Source organism: Zootoca vivipara, chromosome 1 (assembly GCF_963506605.1).
Source record: "Zootoca vivipara chromosome 1, rZooViv1.1, whole genome shotgun sequence".
Classification (NCBI taxonomy): domain Eukaryota; kingdom Metazoa; phylum Chordata; class Lepidosauria; order Squamata; family Lacertidae; genus Zootoca; species Zootoca vivipara.
In genome coordinates this window covers 73,866,741-73,886,640 of record NC_083276.1, presented here as the reverse complement: position 1 = coordinate 73,886,640, position 19,900 = coordinate 73,866,741, and the positions used below count along the sequence as shown (strand labels likewise).

Sequence of the window (19,900 nt, the reverse complement as noted above, 5' to 3'; positions counted from 1 at the left end):
GTAACATGAGGAGGTTCATGCTTTTAACTGTGATTCCAGTGCGATGGGACTAGCATATGGGAAACCAGGGTTCAAATCTCCATTCTGTGAGATCAGGATGCTGGGCCTGATCCAGCAGGCTCTTCTTATGTTCTCAGTCTTGAAGCTCCCTGGGTGACCATGAGCTAATCACTGTCTCTCAGCCTAACCTACCCCACAGGGTGGTTGTGTGGGTAAAATTGGGGGGGGGGGGAAGCATGTATGCTACGTTGTGTTCCTTGATGGAATATGGGCTACAGGTGTAATTTATTTTTTTAGAATTTTATTTTATATAATATTTTGAAAGAAAGCCGACGAGTAAAACAGTGAAGTGGCCAACTGCCACGGGCCACTAACAGGTGTTTGTGGCTATAAAATCAATAAAACATATCAAACATGAAATGTGATCATTTGACAATATGTCCAGAGCGGATGTCATAGCGACCATGTTGTTGATATTTTGATCTGGAAGAAGAAAAAGAAGAAGAGTTTGGATTTGATATCCCGCTTTATCACTACTCGAAGGAGTCTCAAAGTGGCTAACATTCTCCTTTCCCTTCCTCCCCCACAACAAACACTCTGTGAGGTGAGTGGGGCTGAGAGACTTCAGAGAAGTGTGACTAGCGCAAGGTCCCCCAGCAGCTGCATGTGGAGGAGTGGAGATGCAAACCCGGTTCACCAGATTACTAGTCTACTGCTCTTAACCACTACACCACACTGGCACTAGAAAGCCGAACTGTGTCTCTCTGGCAGGGCTGGTGCTACTACTATGAGGCAAAGTGAAATATTCATCATGGGCAGCATATTTTGGGGGCAGTGGGGGCAAACTGTGGTGCTGAAGAACAGAGCTATGGGGCCCGCCCTGCACTCCCCAAGCTTATTGGCTGCCTTCAGGTGCAGTTTAGGATACTGTCCTCTTGCCAGTGCTATACAGTACATACATTTAAATTGCCCCCAACAATCATGGGAACTGTAGTTTGCCCCCTGAGAGAGCTGCAATTCCCAGCACCCTTAGCAAATTAGAGTTCCTGAGTTTCTTTGGGTGGGTGGGAATAACCTTTAAATGTTTGGTGGGTACAATCAATTGCCAGTCTAATCAGCTTCTGTAAGTGGAACAGGAGAGGCAATGGGATAGGGTAGGTGCCAGCGTATCCTTTGCCTCAGTTGGGCAGCAAAATTATTTTGGGCTGGCTCTGCTGCTACCCCACCCTTGGTTCCACCTAGCTTGAGATACAGTTTGCAAAGCTGGTTTGCCCTAGCTTGCTAGACCAGTGTTGTTTCTCACGTAGTTCAAGCATATGGGACTCCTCTAATTTGTCATGGAAGCTATGTATCCCAGCAACATCCCTTTCTGAGTGTGTGCACTGTACCTTTAATGCCCATTCTTTCCCTCAAAGAATTCTGGGCATCGTAGTTTACCCCTCACAGAGGTACAATTCCCAGCAACCCTTAACAAACTACAGTCCCCAGAATTCTTTGAGGGATAAGAATGCACTTGAAAGGCACACAGTCTTTTGCCTCGGACCTTTTCAAAGAATGCATCTGCGTGGCTTCTTATGTGCGCAGCCTGTAGTGTGGTCAAGACGCTTTAAAATAGCGTAGACAACTGAAGAGCTCCAGGCTCCACACTTCACCACACCAGCCACCAGCTCCTTGGCGCTGGACCTCCTTCTTTAAATTGTGCTTGCCTGGTTGGGTTTATAAATATAGAAACCTAAGCTATACGATGCCCCCCCTCCAAACATGTCCCTCCCATCTCAGCCTGGTGCAGCTCCTTCAGCTGCTCCTATACTTGGTATGACCTTTTCCCATCCCTTCCCCACCCCCCTCCCAGCCCTCTCCCTTTCCTTGCTCTTTTCCTCCCCAGTGTTGTGAGCCTGGTGGCCAATGAGCTTCTCCAGAAGATCAAATGTCCCTATAACAGGAGGACTTAATCGCCTGGTGGAGTTTGCAGACCCTGCAGCCTTTCTCCCATTCGGCAGAAAGCTCCTTGCTTCTCACAGCAGCTCCCCCCCTCTCAGGTAAGGAGGAGATTCAGTAGCTCTATGTGAGGGGGACCCAGGTGCAAACCTCCAAGAAAGGAGTTCAGGGAGTCCTGGGCCTAGCATAAGGCTACGTGCGCACTTGGAAACGCGTTCTTTTCTGCGAAACATTCAGGGTCCTGTAGTTTAAGGCAGAGGTTGTAGCTACAGGGTGGGGCAAGCCAGGTTTTTTGCCCCATCTGAAGTCTCCATAGGGGCACCACTGAGGCTCCCCACCTGTGTGTGTGTGTGTGTGTGTGTGCTGTATCTGCAAATGTGCATGGGTTGTGTGTGCCCAACTGGGTCTTTGACCTGGGTGAAATAAAGCCTAGTTTCATCCCTAGTTAAGGGCAGCTGGGAATTGTAGCTTTGTGAGGGGCGAATTGCAGTGCTCAGAATTCTTTGAGGGCTTGGAAAGTGCTTTAAAAGGTATAGTATGTACACATCCTAAGTCCATGTCTCGTGGTCATTTCCCTGTTGGGCCTACCATTTTTTCTTACCTCTTTTGAGGGGGGCTGGCTTCAAGGTTGTACTAATAAGCAGTGGCAGTCCATTATAGATAGATAGATCGATTGATCGATAGATAGATGGGGGATGGAGGGGGAGCATTTCAAAAGTGGAGCCTAAAAGTGAGCACTATGTTGCCTTGGAAGTTGTCAAGAAAAGTATATCTCATATATACCAGGCTTCCCCAACCTGTCGTACTCCTGATGTTTTGGACCACAATGCCTGTCAGCTCCAGTTTGTATGGCCATGGGGGCTGCAGCATGATGGCTGTTGTAGTTCAAAACATCAGGAGAGCATCACTAGGTTGCTATACACAAAGCTCTCAAAATCTTCCAGTGGTTGTATTAATCTCTGCTGAAAATGCAGTTTCCCCTCACAGCTTGAATTTAGTTACAAAGGGGAGATAGAAGTTAGGGTAGAGATAGATAAAAGTAACCCTTTTATGTCAAATGAGGTAGCCACTGAAAAGGAGGGCAGTCTCAGAAGGCTGTGGAAATAAAAGTGAATACTAATTAGTGCAGCTTCTTGGCAAAATCCCATTGGCCTCAAAGAGTTATAGTGGCATGGTTTGGGATTGTTTTAGTTGTGGACTCAGTGTGTCAAACGTGATGGGAGTTCAGCTGAGAGATGTTGAGTCTCATGGCCTGGCAGCTTTTCACACATTGTATGCATTGGTTATTCCCAAGTCTACTGGTGAAAATGTAATAAATGTAATTCACTTCCTTGAAAAGTGATGCTGGACTCCAGGAATGCAAAGTATATGGTTTATAAGGAAAGATGTTGCATGTATCATGCAGTTCCCACAAACTGGATGAAAAAGTGTGAATCTGAATAGTTTGGGGCTGATTAGGATTTGTTAGGATTCTTCAGTTTGCATATGCTGTTCTACAAGCAGATCAAACCTGATAGGGAGTGCAAGGCACTATATTAAATATATAGTCGCCATATTGGAAAACAGTGGCATAAAAGGTCTTTGACAGGAAGCAGGCCTGATCATAAAATGACTGAGGAATCAATGAATGACCTCTTTTGAGTAACATGTTTGTTGTCATGGCTGAGGCTGCAAGCTTACCTGGGAGTAAACCTCATTGAAATCTCTGGGACTTACTTCTGAGCAGATGCATAGAATTAGGTTGTTTCTCAATCTTCACAAATGTTGGGATCATTTTGATTAAGAGCATACCAACAGTTAATTAGTGTATTGTTTTATTTCTTCACCATATACTGAGAAAGAGACACTTGCTGCTCCCAAAAAGGAACGGGTGGGGAGAATGAATCCAAACCTCTGCTTTCCTACACTGAGATATGATTTTGGTCAGTGAGGAAGTTGCCTGAAAATAGCCGGGGTGTGTGACGACACAGGACGAAGAACCAGTGCTTCCTTGTAGAGGCTGCTCCGGACCACTCTGCATGGCAGCCTCTGCCCCCAGATGGCAAGTCATTTTGTGCACAGCAGCTCACAAGGTGGATTGGATAACTTTCTCCATGCCACTGCAGGCCATTTTTGGCTGTTCGAGCTGCAGTGGAGAACATTGCCACATGAGGACTGCCACATGTGGCAACCATAATCTGGGAACCAGCCCACAAGAAGTGGACTAGAATTTCTCTCTTGTTTTTCCAGAAGTACAATGTGATAGCATGCAAAAGTCCAGTGCACCATCCCTGGTGGCCCCTGCCGCTCCCACCTTCTGAAGCATTAGCGATCAAACTGTGTGTGTGTTCACCATAATTAGGTTTGGGCCACATTGACTGGCTGCTCTCGAATATAAGCAGCGACTTTTTCTATGGCCTAGGGTGCAGCAATCTTGTGTGCGTGTCTGAACATGTTATTTGTCACCAGTATCCTTTTTCACCTTAGACTGGGGAAGGCCTACGGGATCTACTTTTTCCCACCCCTCACTAGAATCTCAAATCTACTAATTGAAGCCTGGTGCAAAATATGTATATTTAGAATTGGAGAATTTGTTTTGAGTACCAGAACGGAACACAAAAATTCCACACAAAATCCACTCAAACTTCTAGTATAATTTTGGATGGAGTGGTGGTACAGGGAGTATTCATGTTGCTGCCATTGTGAAATAATTGGGAGTCAGAAATCCTTGCTTACTGATTGTGACCTTCCAGAAGATCTATATCTACTCCTTTGCCCCACTCTGCATAGACCAACCAACCTGCTCTTTTCTTGCATTACCATGAGCTAACGTGTCATTGGATTATTATTTTTCCATATGGAAGATTCTGCTTTCCTGACCAGATATTTACATCTATCTTTGGGTTGAAACCCTTTGCACATTTGAGAGTAAGCCTCATTGATTTTAATGGGACTTGCTTCTGAGCAGATACACAGAGGATAATGCTGCAAACCTGCAGTTATTTTTATTCAAAGCTTCATGTGGCTCGCGGATGTTTAATGATGAAACGATCACATTGAGATAGAGTTTGGCTGCTTCTTGGTTTATGTAACCCTTAGCGTATAGCCATCCATAATGTGTTTTCCTGGCGCATTTATTTGTGCAGAGAGAAAGTTTGGACAACATCTGCGACGCCTTCTGCTGTCAGATCCTTAACAGAAATGTCACAAAGCAGTCCAGCAGAGGGTGCAGCTGTGTGAAAGGGGATCGATAGGCCAGGTTTCCGAGTCTTTCTTATTCTTAGCTGACTTTGCTAGCTTTGGAAATGAGCAGCGGCATGAGAGACCAGCAGCACAGATGGATGGGATTAGGAACGAGCAAATTGGGCTGTTGCTTCTTACTCTCAGGGCTTGTTTTTTTTTTTTTAACTCCGGCTGTTGGAGTCTTGGTCCCAAATATAGAACCACATTGCAAACCACTAAATGGCTGCAAAGAATTTCTACTGAGACAGGGCAAGGAAGAAAATGCAGGGAGTGTAAAGAAATACGTCCTAGAGGGTTATCGGATAAGTCAGATTGACTAGATATTCTGCCAGGGGACTGGATTTATCTGCCATATGATAGATGGTTGCCCTGACAGTTGCTTCGTGGTTTTCTCGTGCCAGCAACCTCCCCCCGCCACCCCCGCCTCAGACTTCTAGCTTTACCTGCCAGGTCTGCTCTCCAGTGCATGCCCATTTCCTTTCTCTATCTTCCTCTCATCATCTTGCCGCCTCACCTCCCTTGTATGGCCAAGGAGAGGGAATGATTGATAGGAGGGAGGCTATTTTCATAAATGGCTTCTGAGGTGTGAGGGAGTGAATTCAATCTATCAAGGGGAAGATGGGTACATTCTCAGCTGTTAAGAAGCTCCGGAGGAGATGGGGACTTTGCTTTTAAAGCCAAGAGTTGGAATAGATTTAGGCTCAAAGGAACATATAGTTCAGAGCAGGAAGCAGAGACGGGCCTGGGGATTTATGTGACAGAATCATGATCCAATTTGTCTCATTCGATTTGGCTCCATTTCGAGCAATTATTTATAACTTCTGCAGTTCTGCACCAGGGACAGGGACGGGGGGGGCTTACAGAGGGTTTTTTTGGGGGGGGTGTAGTTTCTTTGAACTGCAAATAAGGTGTGCCTGCCTGGTAACTATTGTAGTATTGGTTCTTTTGCAGAATCATTGAATGTTTTAAAGTCATGCAAAACTGGCATGTACTACTGCTAATAAGACTACTACAGCAAACTGTCTTAAAAGGATATAGGCCATGGGATGAGAAATCTGTGATTTGGCCTTTTTGACCCAGCTTTTTCTTTTTCTTTGTAAATAATTCAAAGCAGTCTGATACTGATGAGAGCTTGGAGGGGAAAAAATGCAGGTATAATACAAATGCCTCTCTCTTTCTTTCTGTTCCCCTCCCCTCTTTCTGGTGTGGCAAGAATAGTAGCTTGAGAAGGCAGTTTAGTTTAGGTGGTGGTTTAAATATCTCCTCCAATCAAAGTGGGAACTCTTTACTGTTCTTTTGAAAAAAAATGAGGGTCCATTCATGAAGCTTCCATATCTCATCTAGTTTTGGCTCCAAGTCTTCCACTGTCTCCTGAAGACAAGCAAATTGGGATGTCTGATAGATCAGGATATGGAATACATTCCAAAGGCTGTCCTACCATAAGTTGTCTAAAAGATGAAAAGTCGGGAGAAGATTAAAACCAGAGTTTATTTTGAACCAGGCTCCTTAGGACTTTGAGAGAAGGCAGATCTACTTTATATGTTGAAGCCCTCAGGAGCCCTGATATTTGAGGGTAGGCAGCACTATCTCATAGGGTGCAGGAGGTACCAGAACGCAGTTCTCAGATTCTGCATGGGCATGCATGATCCGAAAACTATATCCAGGCAGCACTGGAAAGGAATACTTGAGTTGCATCTCTGGGGTTGTATGCTGCTTCAGTGGCGCAATATACTGAAGCACTAAAATAGTGCTGCCACAGACAGATGATTAGGTTGCTTGTGCATTTGGGTCAGCCTCAGTTTTGATGTGAGGATTCTTTTGAGGGGTATTTCTAGCCCTTTCACAGCACTTCCCCTGATTCCTGGGTCAGTAATTGTTATAGCTGAACAGGTTTGAGTATTATTTCAATGTACCGTGTTGATATGCCATTGGGACCACTTTTCAGTAGCAGAAGTCAGTTGTGGTGGTACATGTGATATACTCATCAAGAAGCGAGTGCCTCTGAACATGCAAGTGGAGTACATTTACTTGCTAACATTCTAGCACCACACTGAACATTTGGGGTAAAGGAGAAAAGTGAACCCTGGCTCTTCTCCTTTTTAGCTATCAGCCACAGGATATCAGAGGAAGGGAAGCTGGTCCTTAATTCCCATGATGCTGTTTACGAGGTGATCTCCCAGACTGCCATGTCCCAGAGTGCATAAAGCCTAGGAGAAACAGTTTGAAAATGTTAAAGAGACCAGCTTTGAGACAACTTTAGAATATATGGCTCTCTTCTTGACAAAGTGATAATACTGGTACTTTGACACTCAGACTTGAGAACCAGTTGAATGAACAGCCAACCCCTCCTATGTATTTACCCTAACATTATTAATATTCTATGCCAGTTTTCCTGTGTTTCCCATGTTTTTTCATGTCAGTGCAGGGTGTAGCCTAGTTATCATAAATGGTGATGATCCATATCACCTGAATATTTCCAGGTCATTTGGATTATTTTGTTCAAGTATTTGAGTTGTGTCATGATATTGTTGCTTATTTTTTTATCAGATGCAAGCCCTCATTACAATTTAGCCCTTTTTAAAAATACAAACAATTCACCAAACGTGTGTAAGTTCATATACCAAGAAGCACATATTCAAAATCTGCACACCATTTAAAAAAGCAGAGTTTTGATGACAGGGCCCTTCCACTTCATGGTTTAGTCAGTGTGTGTGCAGTTGTTGTTTTTGCAGGGTCCACATAACATCGTCATGATAAGAATGCCATCTCAGATTTTCCACACTCATTTGATACATATTTACCATTTCTGGGTTGTTTGCTGTTTTATTTATTGGATTTTCTGCAGAATTAAATAAGTTGCTGTGTAGCAGCAGAATGCATGACTTAAAAAAAATCTCGCTTCAGTGCATTTGTTTTTTGTTTTTTGTTTACTTATTAGCTGTTTTGATAAATGATAAGAAAAGAAAACAAGACCATCTGGAAACAATGCCAGAATAGGACTGAACCAGATTTTCTGGAATAAACGTATATGACACCAAAAGGAACATTTGGGGAATGTTCTTGAAAGACAACACAGCCCTTTACTTTTTTTTTTTCATAGTAGTTCACAGCTGTTTGCCCTTGGTCTCCATTAGCTTTGCCTGGAGTTTCATCCACATTTTTGCCAGATTTGATCATAAGAACATAAAAAGATCCCCAATGGATCAGACCAAAGGCTGGTCTAGTCCAGCACCTTGTTCCTACATTGGTCAGCCCAGATGCCTCTGGGAAGCCCACAGGGAGGAGGCGAGCAACTGGCATTCGGAGATATGCTGCCTCTGACACTGGCAGTGATATACTGCGACTGTGAGTAGCAGCCATTGATATCTTTATCCTTTGTCCATTGTCACTGTTGAAAAGGAAGAAGGGTGATTTTTTTAAAAAAAAGTTTCAAAGTTGTAGTTGATGAGGACTGCAAAGAACATTCTATGCCATGCTGCTTCCTCAGACGGTGCTCTGAATGTTTGTGAGACGGCACACTGCATGGAGACTTGGGGAGGATGTCATGGGGGGTCTGCAATGCTCACCTGACCTCCTTCCAGTTGCACGGATGCTGCATACCTGGTCAGGGAGGGGATGATAAGGTGAGGCAAAGGTGAGGTCAGTGCGGCACAGATGCACCAACGGGGGACAGCGCATTGGCCCCATAGGTGTTTTTCTCACTGACCGCGCCGCCACCTTGCCCCTCCACCTCAATAGCAACACAGCTGGAGGGAGGTCAGGTGAGTGGCATAGCTCTGCCATACTATCCACTACTGGGGGGAAGGGCATATCTTGCAGGGGGAGCAGACGTCCCATGGACTGTGTACTACTTACCTTTGGCTCAACCCTATATCTGAATGAATTTATACCCAGAATTAGGGGGTTCTGACCCAGCCAAGCTTTGCCATCTCTTGTATCAAGTGCCTACTTTTGTCCGAGTCACATATGTATTGTCAGATTTTGTTTTAAAGCCTGACTAATTCTATGCAAAATTCTATGCCCCCAAATGGATATGAGCATATGAGCATAAACGAGTCAAGCTCCATGTGGTACCCTGGTTCTTCATCAGAGTTTATTAATACATAATGATCAGTTATAGGCATTGCTGCATGCATCTGTTTCCGTGCTAGTTATTTTAGGAATATGCCTATATTACAAACATCATAATGTATGCAATCGTTGAGATTTTCTGAAAGTTACATCCCTATCTGGCTAAAAATCTGCCCAGGGAGCAAATCACTTATCAAAGTCCTGTTCGCAAACTTTTACTCGATGAGTCATAAGGACCCATTCTGTCACTACCTAGAAGCTCCTGTTATTTTCAACCCCTATCCTGAAAATGAAATATATTCTTTTGCCACATTCCCAGGACCCAGTATACTTACTGGCAGTCTACCCACAAGACTCACATGACCATTATGAAATCCCTAGTCAGTGGGGACCTTTTCTCAAAGTGTCAGCAGCAGAAGAATATATATATATGAAAAGGCAACAGAATGAACCCATTTTCAGAACCTTGCTTTTTTTACTTAAAAGCTTACACATCTTTAAAAGATGTGTAATAACGACCATGTCTTTCCTATTAAAATATATTCTGTGATTGACTGGCATAATTATAAATTAGCCTTGAAGTCAGTCTTTCCCAACCTGGTGCCCTCCAGATGTTGCTGGATTACTGATCCCACTGTCCCTGACCATTGGACATGCTGGCTGGGGTTGATTTGATTTGTAGTCCAAAGAGGGCTCCATGATGGGGAAGGCTGCTATAATTCTTTTATAGCATGCTCACAGACATTTTTTGCAGTTGTTGGTCCAATGGGTGACTTGTCAGTTGGGGTCCCATTGGCAGGGCAGGGGGGGGGGCGGAGTTCTTGGCCAATTTCTACCATTAGCAGCAACCACCCTACAGATTCATGATGCACCTAAAATGGCCCCCGCTTCCTTGGAATTGCATTAGCAAATAAATCGTGTTTTTTTTTAAAAAAAATTGTCTGTGCTTGTGCATCTTTATTTCTAAGCTCAGAAGAACGTTAAAATAGGCGTGTTGGACAAAAGCCGTTCCAACACCTCTCAGGTGGGCGCCTTTGCCATTCCAAGAGAATGAAGGAGGTGTTCGTGGTGAGTTCCAGCACCTCTTTTTCTAGAAAAATAGCACTGACTAAAACTATTTTGGGAACAGTTAGATTGCAAGGGGACTCTTCTGTGTTTTCCTCTTTGCTATGGAGAGCCTGTACCACGCCATCCTCAAAACCAAAATATTTTCTGCCTGTTGTTAGGGGTTTATCCCTGGAACGCTTAAAACCTCACGACGCAGCGGAACGGGTGGGGTTCAGGGCAGTGTTAAGTGCACACCCTTCAGAGTGTTTACGTTGTATCATTAAGTGTTGTCACTGGGAGCTGGGCAGGACCCCTTATATGGCAGGACTCTTGCCTCCAGGATTATTAGACCTTTCTGAAATAGAAACCTTGTGAGCCGCAGATGTTCCTTTAGGACGCACATCCATCTGCCTGTTCCTTCAAGACTCCTCTCATATATCAGCTGAGTAATGAACTCAAGTCGGGGCTTGGGTTTCCTGGGGAGGAGCCTCTGTTTTCTAATTAAAGCTCTGTCCATCACGAATTTTGCTGGATGTTGGACGAAATCCCCCTTGCAGAGCTCATCGTCCCTGACCTCTCTGAGGTTTTCTAACCCTTTAAAAATAGTTCTGCAAAGGCGTTGCTAACCTTCACCCAAAAAGTTGTTGCTGTGCTTTCAGTTCTCCTCTGAGGCTGCTCCTCCTCAGCAAACACAAGGCCAGGTTGACCTGGGACTTAGCTGCTTGGGTATCTCTGCTGGCTGCCTTGAGCCCCATTTGCTACAGCTGGGGACTGAGAAGACCATATGCTGCGAAAGTGGGAACCCAAATCCCTCATGATCCCAGGTTTTTCCGGAGCTTACCCAGTGGTATTAAAGCTGGCTGTAGTAAATACAAGAGCTAGCCAGATAACGTTACCCAAATAACCTTGTTAATTCTGGCGCTTTTCCATCCACCCTTTAACAAATGAGCCTGCAGCTGATCTTGTTGTAGTTGTCATTGGAATGAATAGAAGCCCTGTACCCACAGCAAATGGTGTGCGTGTTTGTGTGTGTGCGCGCATGTGCTCAACACAGAGCCTGCATTTTATTTTATTCATTCAATTTATACCCCACCTTTCCTGCCAGAGGAGATCAGGGTGGCAAACATAGCAAAGCAAATGATAAATACATCTAAAAACTGTTTAAAAACATTCGGGGGGGGGGGGAATCCCAGCGAAAACGTTTTCTCAAGCAGTGATTGCTGGGCTGCCAGGAACATTGTCTTTCAGCCATCATGCCTGGGTAAACTGGAATGCTTTTAAATTTACACTGAAAATCAGCAAAGTGGAAGACGGATACACCTCACTAGGGAAGGCATTCCACAAACGGGAAACTGCCATCGAAAAAGGCCTGTCACTGGCCACTGCCAACTGGGCAACCCCTGTGATAGTACCTGTAGGGTCCAAGAAGGTGCTCTTTGGGGTATTTAGGACTTATGCTAGTACTAAGTCCCCGAATGTGGCCTGGTACCTCACTGGCAACCAGTGCAGTGCTTTCAGGAATAGTGACACATGGCCTCATTGGGCTGCCCCACTTAACTAGCCTAGCAGTTGCATCCTGCAGTAGCTGAAGTCTCCACACCATCTTTGGGAGCAGCCCCACAAACTGTGCATTACAGTAGTCCAGACAGGATTGCGGCATTCCTCTCCCAGTGGTATTTCCGTGCTGGTTGCTGAGAAAGAGATATGGACCCAATGGGAGCTTCCCCCCCCCCCTATGCCTATTAGCTGTGGCAGCAGTTGGGTGGGGTGGGGTGTAATAGGCTAGACTGCAGACTAGATCCTGACCATGGGCCAGTGACTTTCCATCTCTGATCTAGGGGAATGTTTCTCACTACCAGATATCAGGTTGACATGCCTTAAGTTGCCCATTCACATACATCACACAGTGATGGTCTGATTGTGTTCCATCTAGTGCTCATAATAACTGAGTGCATTTCGGTGGGCTTGAATACCACAGTGTTTGACATCTTATTTCAACTTGTAGTTAAGTGTATGAATTACTGTAGTTTATAAGGTTCGGCTCAGACAAGTGACAGGCTAGCCTCCCATTTGATGATTAATTTTACTGTAGGGTTTATGAAGTGTATGGCTACAATAATCCCTTCTTCAACTCATTTAATTGCCATTGCTCCACATCTCATGGGTCATGGAATATATATATATATATACATCTATAAAAAGATCAGGTGTGCATGGGTGATATGTCACATACTTATTCTGCTCTTCATTTGTTCTTTTGTCTAGAAACCTGCCAACATGTCTGACAACGAAGAAGTGTAAGTAGAAGCATATCAATATTACCATTGGTTTTAAAGGGCATATTTTGCAGGGGGGGGGGGTTAGGTTTTCTGGTAGTATGAAAAAACTGGCCCTCACAGGTACAAAGTCAATGACCTGTTCCAAAATCAATGAGGAGAAGCAACACCTAATTTTATTGCATTAAGGAAGGAAGGAAGGAAGGAAGGAAGGAAGGAAGGAAGGAAGGAAGGAAGGAAGGAAGGAAGGAAGGAAGTCATATGACCTAGGGCCAAATCCACAACCCTAAATAGCCAGTGCTATTTGCTGCTTGCACAGATCATGGGCAGAATGTAACTTCTTAACTGTATAGTTTGGAATTAAGGTGAAGAAAATGAGGAGGTTAGTGGTGAAATACCCAGGAAACAGAGCACATATTATGTATTTATTATATATTTTAAAAATCCAGGTTGCTTTGCACCACACAGGCCTGGTTTGCACTCAACACTAATTCAAACGATGGTTTAGCTTGAATGAGGAAGTGTGCTGGTGCACAGGGAGCAAACTGGCTGCTTTGCTCACCTGCCGCCGCCATGCTATCAGGAGCGAAACCATGGTTTAGTTTAGCATTATGTCCAAGCCTGGGGTTGTGATTTGTAACTGAGGTTTGTTCTAATTAACAACCATTGTTTGTTTGTGGAGAGCAAACCACAAACCTTGGTTCAGACATAATGGTAAGCCAAATCTTGACTTTGTTGCTTTTGTGGCTTTGTGGCAGCAGTACAAGCAGGGAAGGAGCAAAGTGGTTTATGTCATGTGCAAGTGAAGCCATACCATCATCACAGAGCAGTTTCCAACCTGATGTAGCAACATGCAGCATTAAGTGACATTAGTATGCATTAATTAATAAAACCAATCATTGATCAAACAAAGCAGTGCAGAAATACCTGCAGCCTTAGACAACTTTAACTAATTTAATCCAAACATGCAGGATGAAATAAAAATGGTTCTATAGTACATCCTCAGGAGACTTGGATTTGTCATTGGTAAAAACGCAGAAAGATGATAAGGTGATGGTTTAGTGGAGCCGAAGCGAGAATGCTTCATAGAGGAAGCTTACTACGAAATTTAGTTTTCAAGGGAGTCTTGAAGTCATGATGGAGTGTCTTGACAAACAGAGAGAGGAATGCAGTGCTCACATGCATAAAACCTCCAGCCTCCAGCCAAACTAGTGATGCTCTACCATTTTTTTTATTCTGACAATGACTTGGAGCTGAAAGATGATAGCACAAATAAGGCAGGATCTATGAATTATACTTACAAGCAGCAAGTACATCACATATAGCTATAATTTAGTCTGCAATACTGTGCACATGCACCAGACTGGGAGTCCATTGAACAGAGTGAGACGTCCCTTCAGTGTAAACACACATAGGATTGCTCTGTTCATTAATTTGAATGCAGTCTTATCTTCTGTGTTTCCTTATCTGTCTGTCTTTCTTTTGTAACAGGGAGCAAGTAGAGGGTGAGTATGGACAGCTTTCCTTAATTGTATATCAGCATTGTAAAGCGTCTGATTTTTTTGATATACCTTTCCAATGCATGTTAGGGGTTTTTTTAAGCATCTTAGTTTTTTTAAAATGTACTCAGCATATATATAAATATTCAGAAGGCAGTATCCTAAGAGGATATCTGTTTCTATTATTCTTGTGATGGTTTCATACTGTGAAGGTCTTGTAACTTGTCATTCTTTTCTTCATACCAAATTCCTCCCCTTTCCCACCTGTAATCCATCATACACAAGCATTCTGAGTTCTGGCTGACCATGAGCATAGGATCATGGTATCTCATTTTATAAAATTCTGACCAGTGTTGACCTTGCTTACATGGTCAATGCCCATTTCACATGATTGGCTTTCCTGTTCACTCAAATCATATCTATCCTCTATCCTCCGCCTCCTATTTTTGCTTTCTTGTCATGCAGCTGCTGCCATCTGTTGGTGATGGATTTGACAATCACGGAGCCCATAAATATGTCTCTTTTTGTAGCTTATTCATTTCAAGATTGTTTTATTGCTGCTTGTTACCCTGTGGAATTTTGAAAGCCGTTAGCAAGGATGGCCTAAAAATGAACGAAATTATTGTTTTTATTAAACGAAAAACAAAACAAAAAACGTGTTTGCAGACTGTCTCCAACCTATGCATTTTGAAAAGTTTTGCCTTCTTAAGATAACACCATTGTAGACTGGGGAACAAGTACTATGTAACTTTCTATCCGATGTCCATTTCCATTGTGCAAGATTACAAATCCAAAACATATATGAACTTGTGCATTGTGGTTCATTACTGTTCTCTGTATTTGTTCACGCTCTCAGCATATGTTCCATGTCAGAAAGCATCGTACTCTCAGCGCAGACTTTTGTTGTCTTGCAGTCGCATGTGGAAGCGAATTTTCTGTGCAGGGTGCTTGGCCATGTGTATGAAGCATATCTTCTTTTTGGACTGAAGACAGATGACTCTTTCCTCAAGCTGATGCCATTTAAGGGGAAGCTGACTCACAAAACTGTAAAGGAACGGAACTGACGATCACATAGCTGCAGATAAATAGTTCAGCCTTTTGAAGCAGCATCTTCTGGGAACAATTTAAACACAGCATCTGTGGTCAAGAGGAGAGTGTTTGACCTGTCCTTGTTTTTGTCTGAAAAAGGGCTTCTCCAGTCTACCCAGCCTCTCCTGGTGACACTCCAAGATCAGAAACAACCCTGCCAGGAGAAAAATTAGCTGAATGGAAGCAGTTGTTGGGGCAGGAGGGAAGCATGGAGTGGGAAGAAGAGTCATCATTTTTTCCTCCCATACATGTGGCACTTTAAATTATCCCACAACCCACTTTGTAGGATGTTGGCATGACCTGCATTATCATACATGGGCTGGGCTGCCGTTATGTCTTGTTCTTCCCTAAATTGTACTTAGAAGCTGGTTTGATCTTCCCTGAGGATGACTTTTTGACAGCAGCAGGATGTCATATGACCACATGGTGGAGACCTCTTTAAAGTGGGTTGACACAGCAGCCACTTAACAGGATGGTGCCAGCTTGCTGTACAAGATTTCCTGGCTCCCACCATGAGGTTTCTAGTGCCTGAGACTGCTGAAAGATACCACTGTGAAAATTTGGTAGGGGCTGATCTACAAGGTGAGCCAATGCAAGGAATGTTGGCCACTGCATGGAGCACTTCCAAGCTGGAGGTAGTTTTGTGAGCAGCCTCCACATTGTGGCTGTGTCATTTGTGCATTGCTTACTCATTCCACTATCAAATGTGAGCAGGGCTGCTGAATAGTATATTCCATATTGGAAGTGCGCATTGGATATGAAATATGTTCGGTAAAATAAATCCAAATCGTTGCAACAGTAACACTAAATATCTCGATTCAAAACTTTTCACTGATTTTAGTAGCCTCTAGTTATACATTAAGAAAGCAGGAACATTTAATGGAGGGAATTGCATTGTCGTTTCATTAACTATTGAGGCTTATCGACCAATACCATAGCTATCCAATATAAAAAGAATCAGGGGAAAAATAATTATGGTTGTAATTCACTCTCAGATTGAAGTACAACCCTCTCTAGCATTTACTTCTTGGTATTAAATTAGTGGATTCTGAAGCTACCATTCCACCTACAAGAGATCACCAGAGTGAATCAGCAGGCAGCGAGCTACCTATGACCACTTGTGTGAACAGTATCCTATAGAAATCATTTGGAGGGAAGAATTACTCCTGCTGAAAGTTCATTTATGCAATATGCCCTTCCTTTACAGAAGTGCAATGGAATCGCAATCAAATTTTTACATCAGGACATGCTACAGCTATTACAACAATATAATTTACTCATGCCAACTCAGTTGAAATCTCGTATTCTTGAAAGGAAACAATGGCTAGTTCATTATTTTTTGTACTTGATTAGCTCCAGACTTTTGACTGAGAAGAACCATGGAAATATGTTTGGGTGTTTTGTTTTGTTTTGGCTTTTTATAAAGAAAGGGTGTTTTTATTTTCAGTGAGTTTTTATCTTTTGTGTCGGTCCTTGTGGTCCATGTATTGCAATTGCTATGCTTTTTTGTTGATTCTGTTGCTTTTCTCGTTTTCTTTCTTTCTTTTATCTCAATGCAGAGGAATACGAAGAAGAAGGTAACCAAAACCTGGAATGTGCCTTCTCTCTCCTGGATGATCCCTTGATCTTCAGCTCTTCAGCTGCCTGTCATTCACCCACCTCTTTGTTATTGTCTGCTAAAGATGATCTGAAATGCTAGGTGAATAACCAGCCCAGTGACTTCAGAATTAAAACTGGAGGCCATTTCACAAGGCCAAACCTTGACAGCCACCAGATTAAATGCATATTACACAGCTAGCCTTTAACCCAAGCAATTATATGATTCCTCAGTTGTGCATCTTGCTGAATTCACTTTCTGGCCCTCGTAATTAGATTTGAATTTGTGGTGGCAGAAACTCTGATTATAATATTTAAGTCCCCAAACAAACCGTCATCGGCACATTAAGTTAAATGTGCAGGTTGATAATATAAAATTGGGAAATGTACATCATCTTTAGCTGACTAAAGGTTTGACAAGTTACAGTAGTGTATATTGATACAGGCACGTTTTGAAGATGGAGTGGAGAAGATTCCCTTCCACACAGTTCCATCAGTGCTGAACATATTGTTTGTACTGTAGACTCTTGGCAGTGATGGGGTCTTCAGAAAAGCTTACAGGATCAAAGTGTTGAGTGAGACCACACATTATATAGCCTATTAGGTACTGCTACTTGGATGTGAAAGTGCTAATACATTTTTCTAGTGCAAGAGTCTTCTTTGTTTTGCTGTACTCCATATCAGGATACCCCTCAAATATTTTGAAACAGGCTACTTAGGACTCAGCTACATTGGCAAAGAAAAAGCGCTTTATATGCGTTGCATATGCCTTACAACACTGTGACACCAGATGGCGCTGTGGAGTTCCATTTTTGCCAACTCGATTTCTCACAAAGTTTACAACGCATTTAACTGAAACTGAAGGAAGAGAGAGAAACCAGTTTGGAATGGAAGAATATTGATTTTGTGGTGGTTGTTCAGTGATACATAAAGGATTTGTTTTATTTTAAATCGTTGCTAAACTGCTTAATATTTAAACTCTAAGCGGTGTACAAACATAAAAAGAGCAGAGCAATTGAATAAAGTAGAAATCTAGTAACACCAGGGACCAGTTGTATGGATCAGTGAAACCGTGGGCAAAATGCCTTTACAATATGGATTTCTTCTCCCACCAGGAAATAGAGGCCTGCCCCATTGGGGCAGACCTTCTGGACTAGTCTGCTCTCCCATGTACTATAGTCATTTCCTTCCTATATGCATGTAGTACCAGAAGAGAATGCTGGGATTGGAGCAGAAATGCCGTGGTGTTTAAAATGCAGCACAGTGTAGCCCTTGAGGCTCTGGCTATACTAACATGTCTAGTGTTGGAGTTTTTTTAAAAAAAACTATGGAAGACTATGAGCAACCGACTCCAACACAGAAACTCCATAAAATCACAATTGGAGGCTTAATACTTAATGTATTGTTCTTAGCTCCTGAGTACGATGCTGCTGAGGAGAAGTTCATTTCCTTATTGTAACAACAGCTTTTAAGTCAGTACCCTAATTGAAAAGCAAAGTAAAAAACAGTGCTTTGCTTAGGGTTATTGTGGGTGAAGGTCCTTTTCAAATTCCATCTTCAGCCACTTGTCAAACCTAACAAAGAAATAGTCAAGGGTGCTAACCTAATACAGGCAGCTTCTTCTGGGAAAAATGAATTTCCTTTTCCTTTTCTTTCTTCCTTCCTTTTTCCTTCTTCTTTTCCTTCCTTCCTTCCTTTCTGTTGACAGGGGGGAAACCCCACATTGATTTCAGTGTGTGATTGCTAGGCTTGGCGTTTCTCTTCTCTTTAAACTGCATGCTCCCCGCTTTCCTGAATTATGTTTTTCTGGTTTCTGAATTGACCATCTTTGTTTGATCTGTAACTGTCTTCTTCTGTTTGCTTCCTGTTTTGTACATTCTCTTTTTTTCCCTAACCACTTATTTCTCCAGCAGTAGTTCACAAAAAGAGTTTTTAAAGGGTTTGGGCTGCTATCTTAATGTTATTATCTTGTTTGTCTTTGCCTCTTGTTCCCATGATGTCTCCTATCAGAGGAAGCACAAGAAGAAGGTATGTGTGGGGTGTGTATATGTGTGTGATGTTGCCCTTTGGATTTCTGTCTCTTCCTTTTCAGAAGAGTGGTTTGTCTGCACAAAGGAATCCTAGGGTGGCAGAAGAAAAAGAACGAGAGAAAAGAGAATATTCACTCCAAAGGCTTGATTCCATGGCATCAATGTGGGTGGGTGAGGGAGCCGATGAAACTGAGTTGATGTTGCAGTCTTCAGGACAACTCAGTTTTGAATCCCCTATACACTAAAAGAAGTGTTATTTGTTTGTTGTTCATGAAAAATAACAGAATTGGCTGCAATTTTTTCAAACTTTTAATTTTTTTCAGAATTAGACTCTGCCATAGCATCCCTCTTTGGAGAAATATAGTCATTTTTGGTTCATTTTCTCCACAAATTGCAGGATTTGAAATGTGACATATTATATAAATAACCCCTATCTAACAAAATATGGGATTTTAGGATTCAACCCAACTCTGATCTATATGCATGGTTTAAAAACAAACAAAGAAAGCCAAAAACTGTCCATATTCTTACTATCCAAGAATTCAAAAACTGCCCATATTCTTATTATCCAAGTAACATTTCAAATCACTGCTCAATGTGTTGTGTTCAATGTGTATGTGATTCATTTTTCCCTGCTTGACTTGCAGTATTGTTATTTCTAACCTTACCCCTACAACCTCATGTTCTTCACACAGTTTGGGCGGGCTCATTTCATTTTTATTGTTTAACTCTTTTTTCTTTCTCTTGCTGTTTCCTTCTCTTTTTTCTATTCTTCCTCCAGAAGAAGCTCAGGAAGAAGGTATGTGTTGAGGCATCTCAGTTCTGACCATTTAAATGGAAGTTGGAGCACTGCATTTCTTAAGGCTGTGGAAGGGAAGGTGTGATTATAGTACTGTCCTTGCTAATTGAATGCAAAAGGGCACCGACTATAGACACTGACTATATCTAAATAGACCCTTTGAAAAACATACAGCCACCAACATGCCCTAAGCCATCTGCGCATGGTGCTTGATTTTCTATTGACTTCAGCTGAATTACCTATGGCATAAGAGACTGAAAAGTTGGAATGAATGGGATATTATTATGTAGGTGGCTCAGACTTCCGTTCCACAGCCCTACCTTGGAGCAAGCA

At 42.8% G+C, this 19,900-nt stretch overlaps 1 protein-coding gene across 10 annotated transcripts in view; it reads left to right on the top strand.

Moving 5' to 3' along the window:
- The first annotated feature begins 1,893 nt into the window (after positions 1–1,893).
- Positions 1,894–19,900, top strand: part of TNNT3 (troponin T3, fast skeletal type) — a 43,855-nt gene continuing 25,848 nt past the window's right edge. For 3 of the 10 annotated variants that reach the window (XM_035121405.2, XM_035121271.2, XM_035121249.2), the window contains exons 1-5: positions 1,895–2,039; positions 12,544–12,575; positions 14,046–14,059; positions 18,749–18,766; positions 19,550–19,567. In XM_035121405.2, coding sequence (XP_034977296.1) covers positions 12,556–12,575; positions 14,046–14,059; positions 18,749–18,766; positions 19,550–19,567 — 70 coding nt within the window. In that variant the 5' untranslated portion in view covers positions 1,895–2,039; positions 12,544–12,555. Of the gene's footprint in view, positions 2,040–12,543; positions 12,576–14,045; positions 14,060–16,701; positions 16,720–18,748; positions 18,767–19,549; positions 19,568–19,900 lie in introns of all 10 variants that reach the window. The other 7 variants (XM_035121394.2, XM_035121290.2, XM_035121248.2 and 4 more) reach the window with 4 other exon arrangements.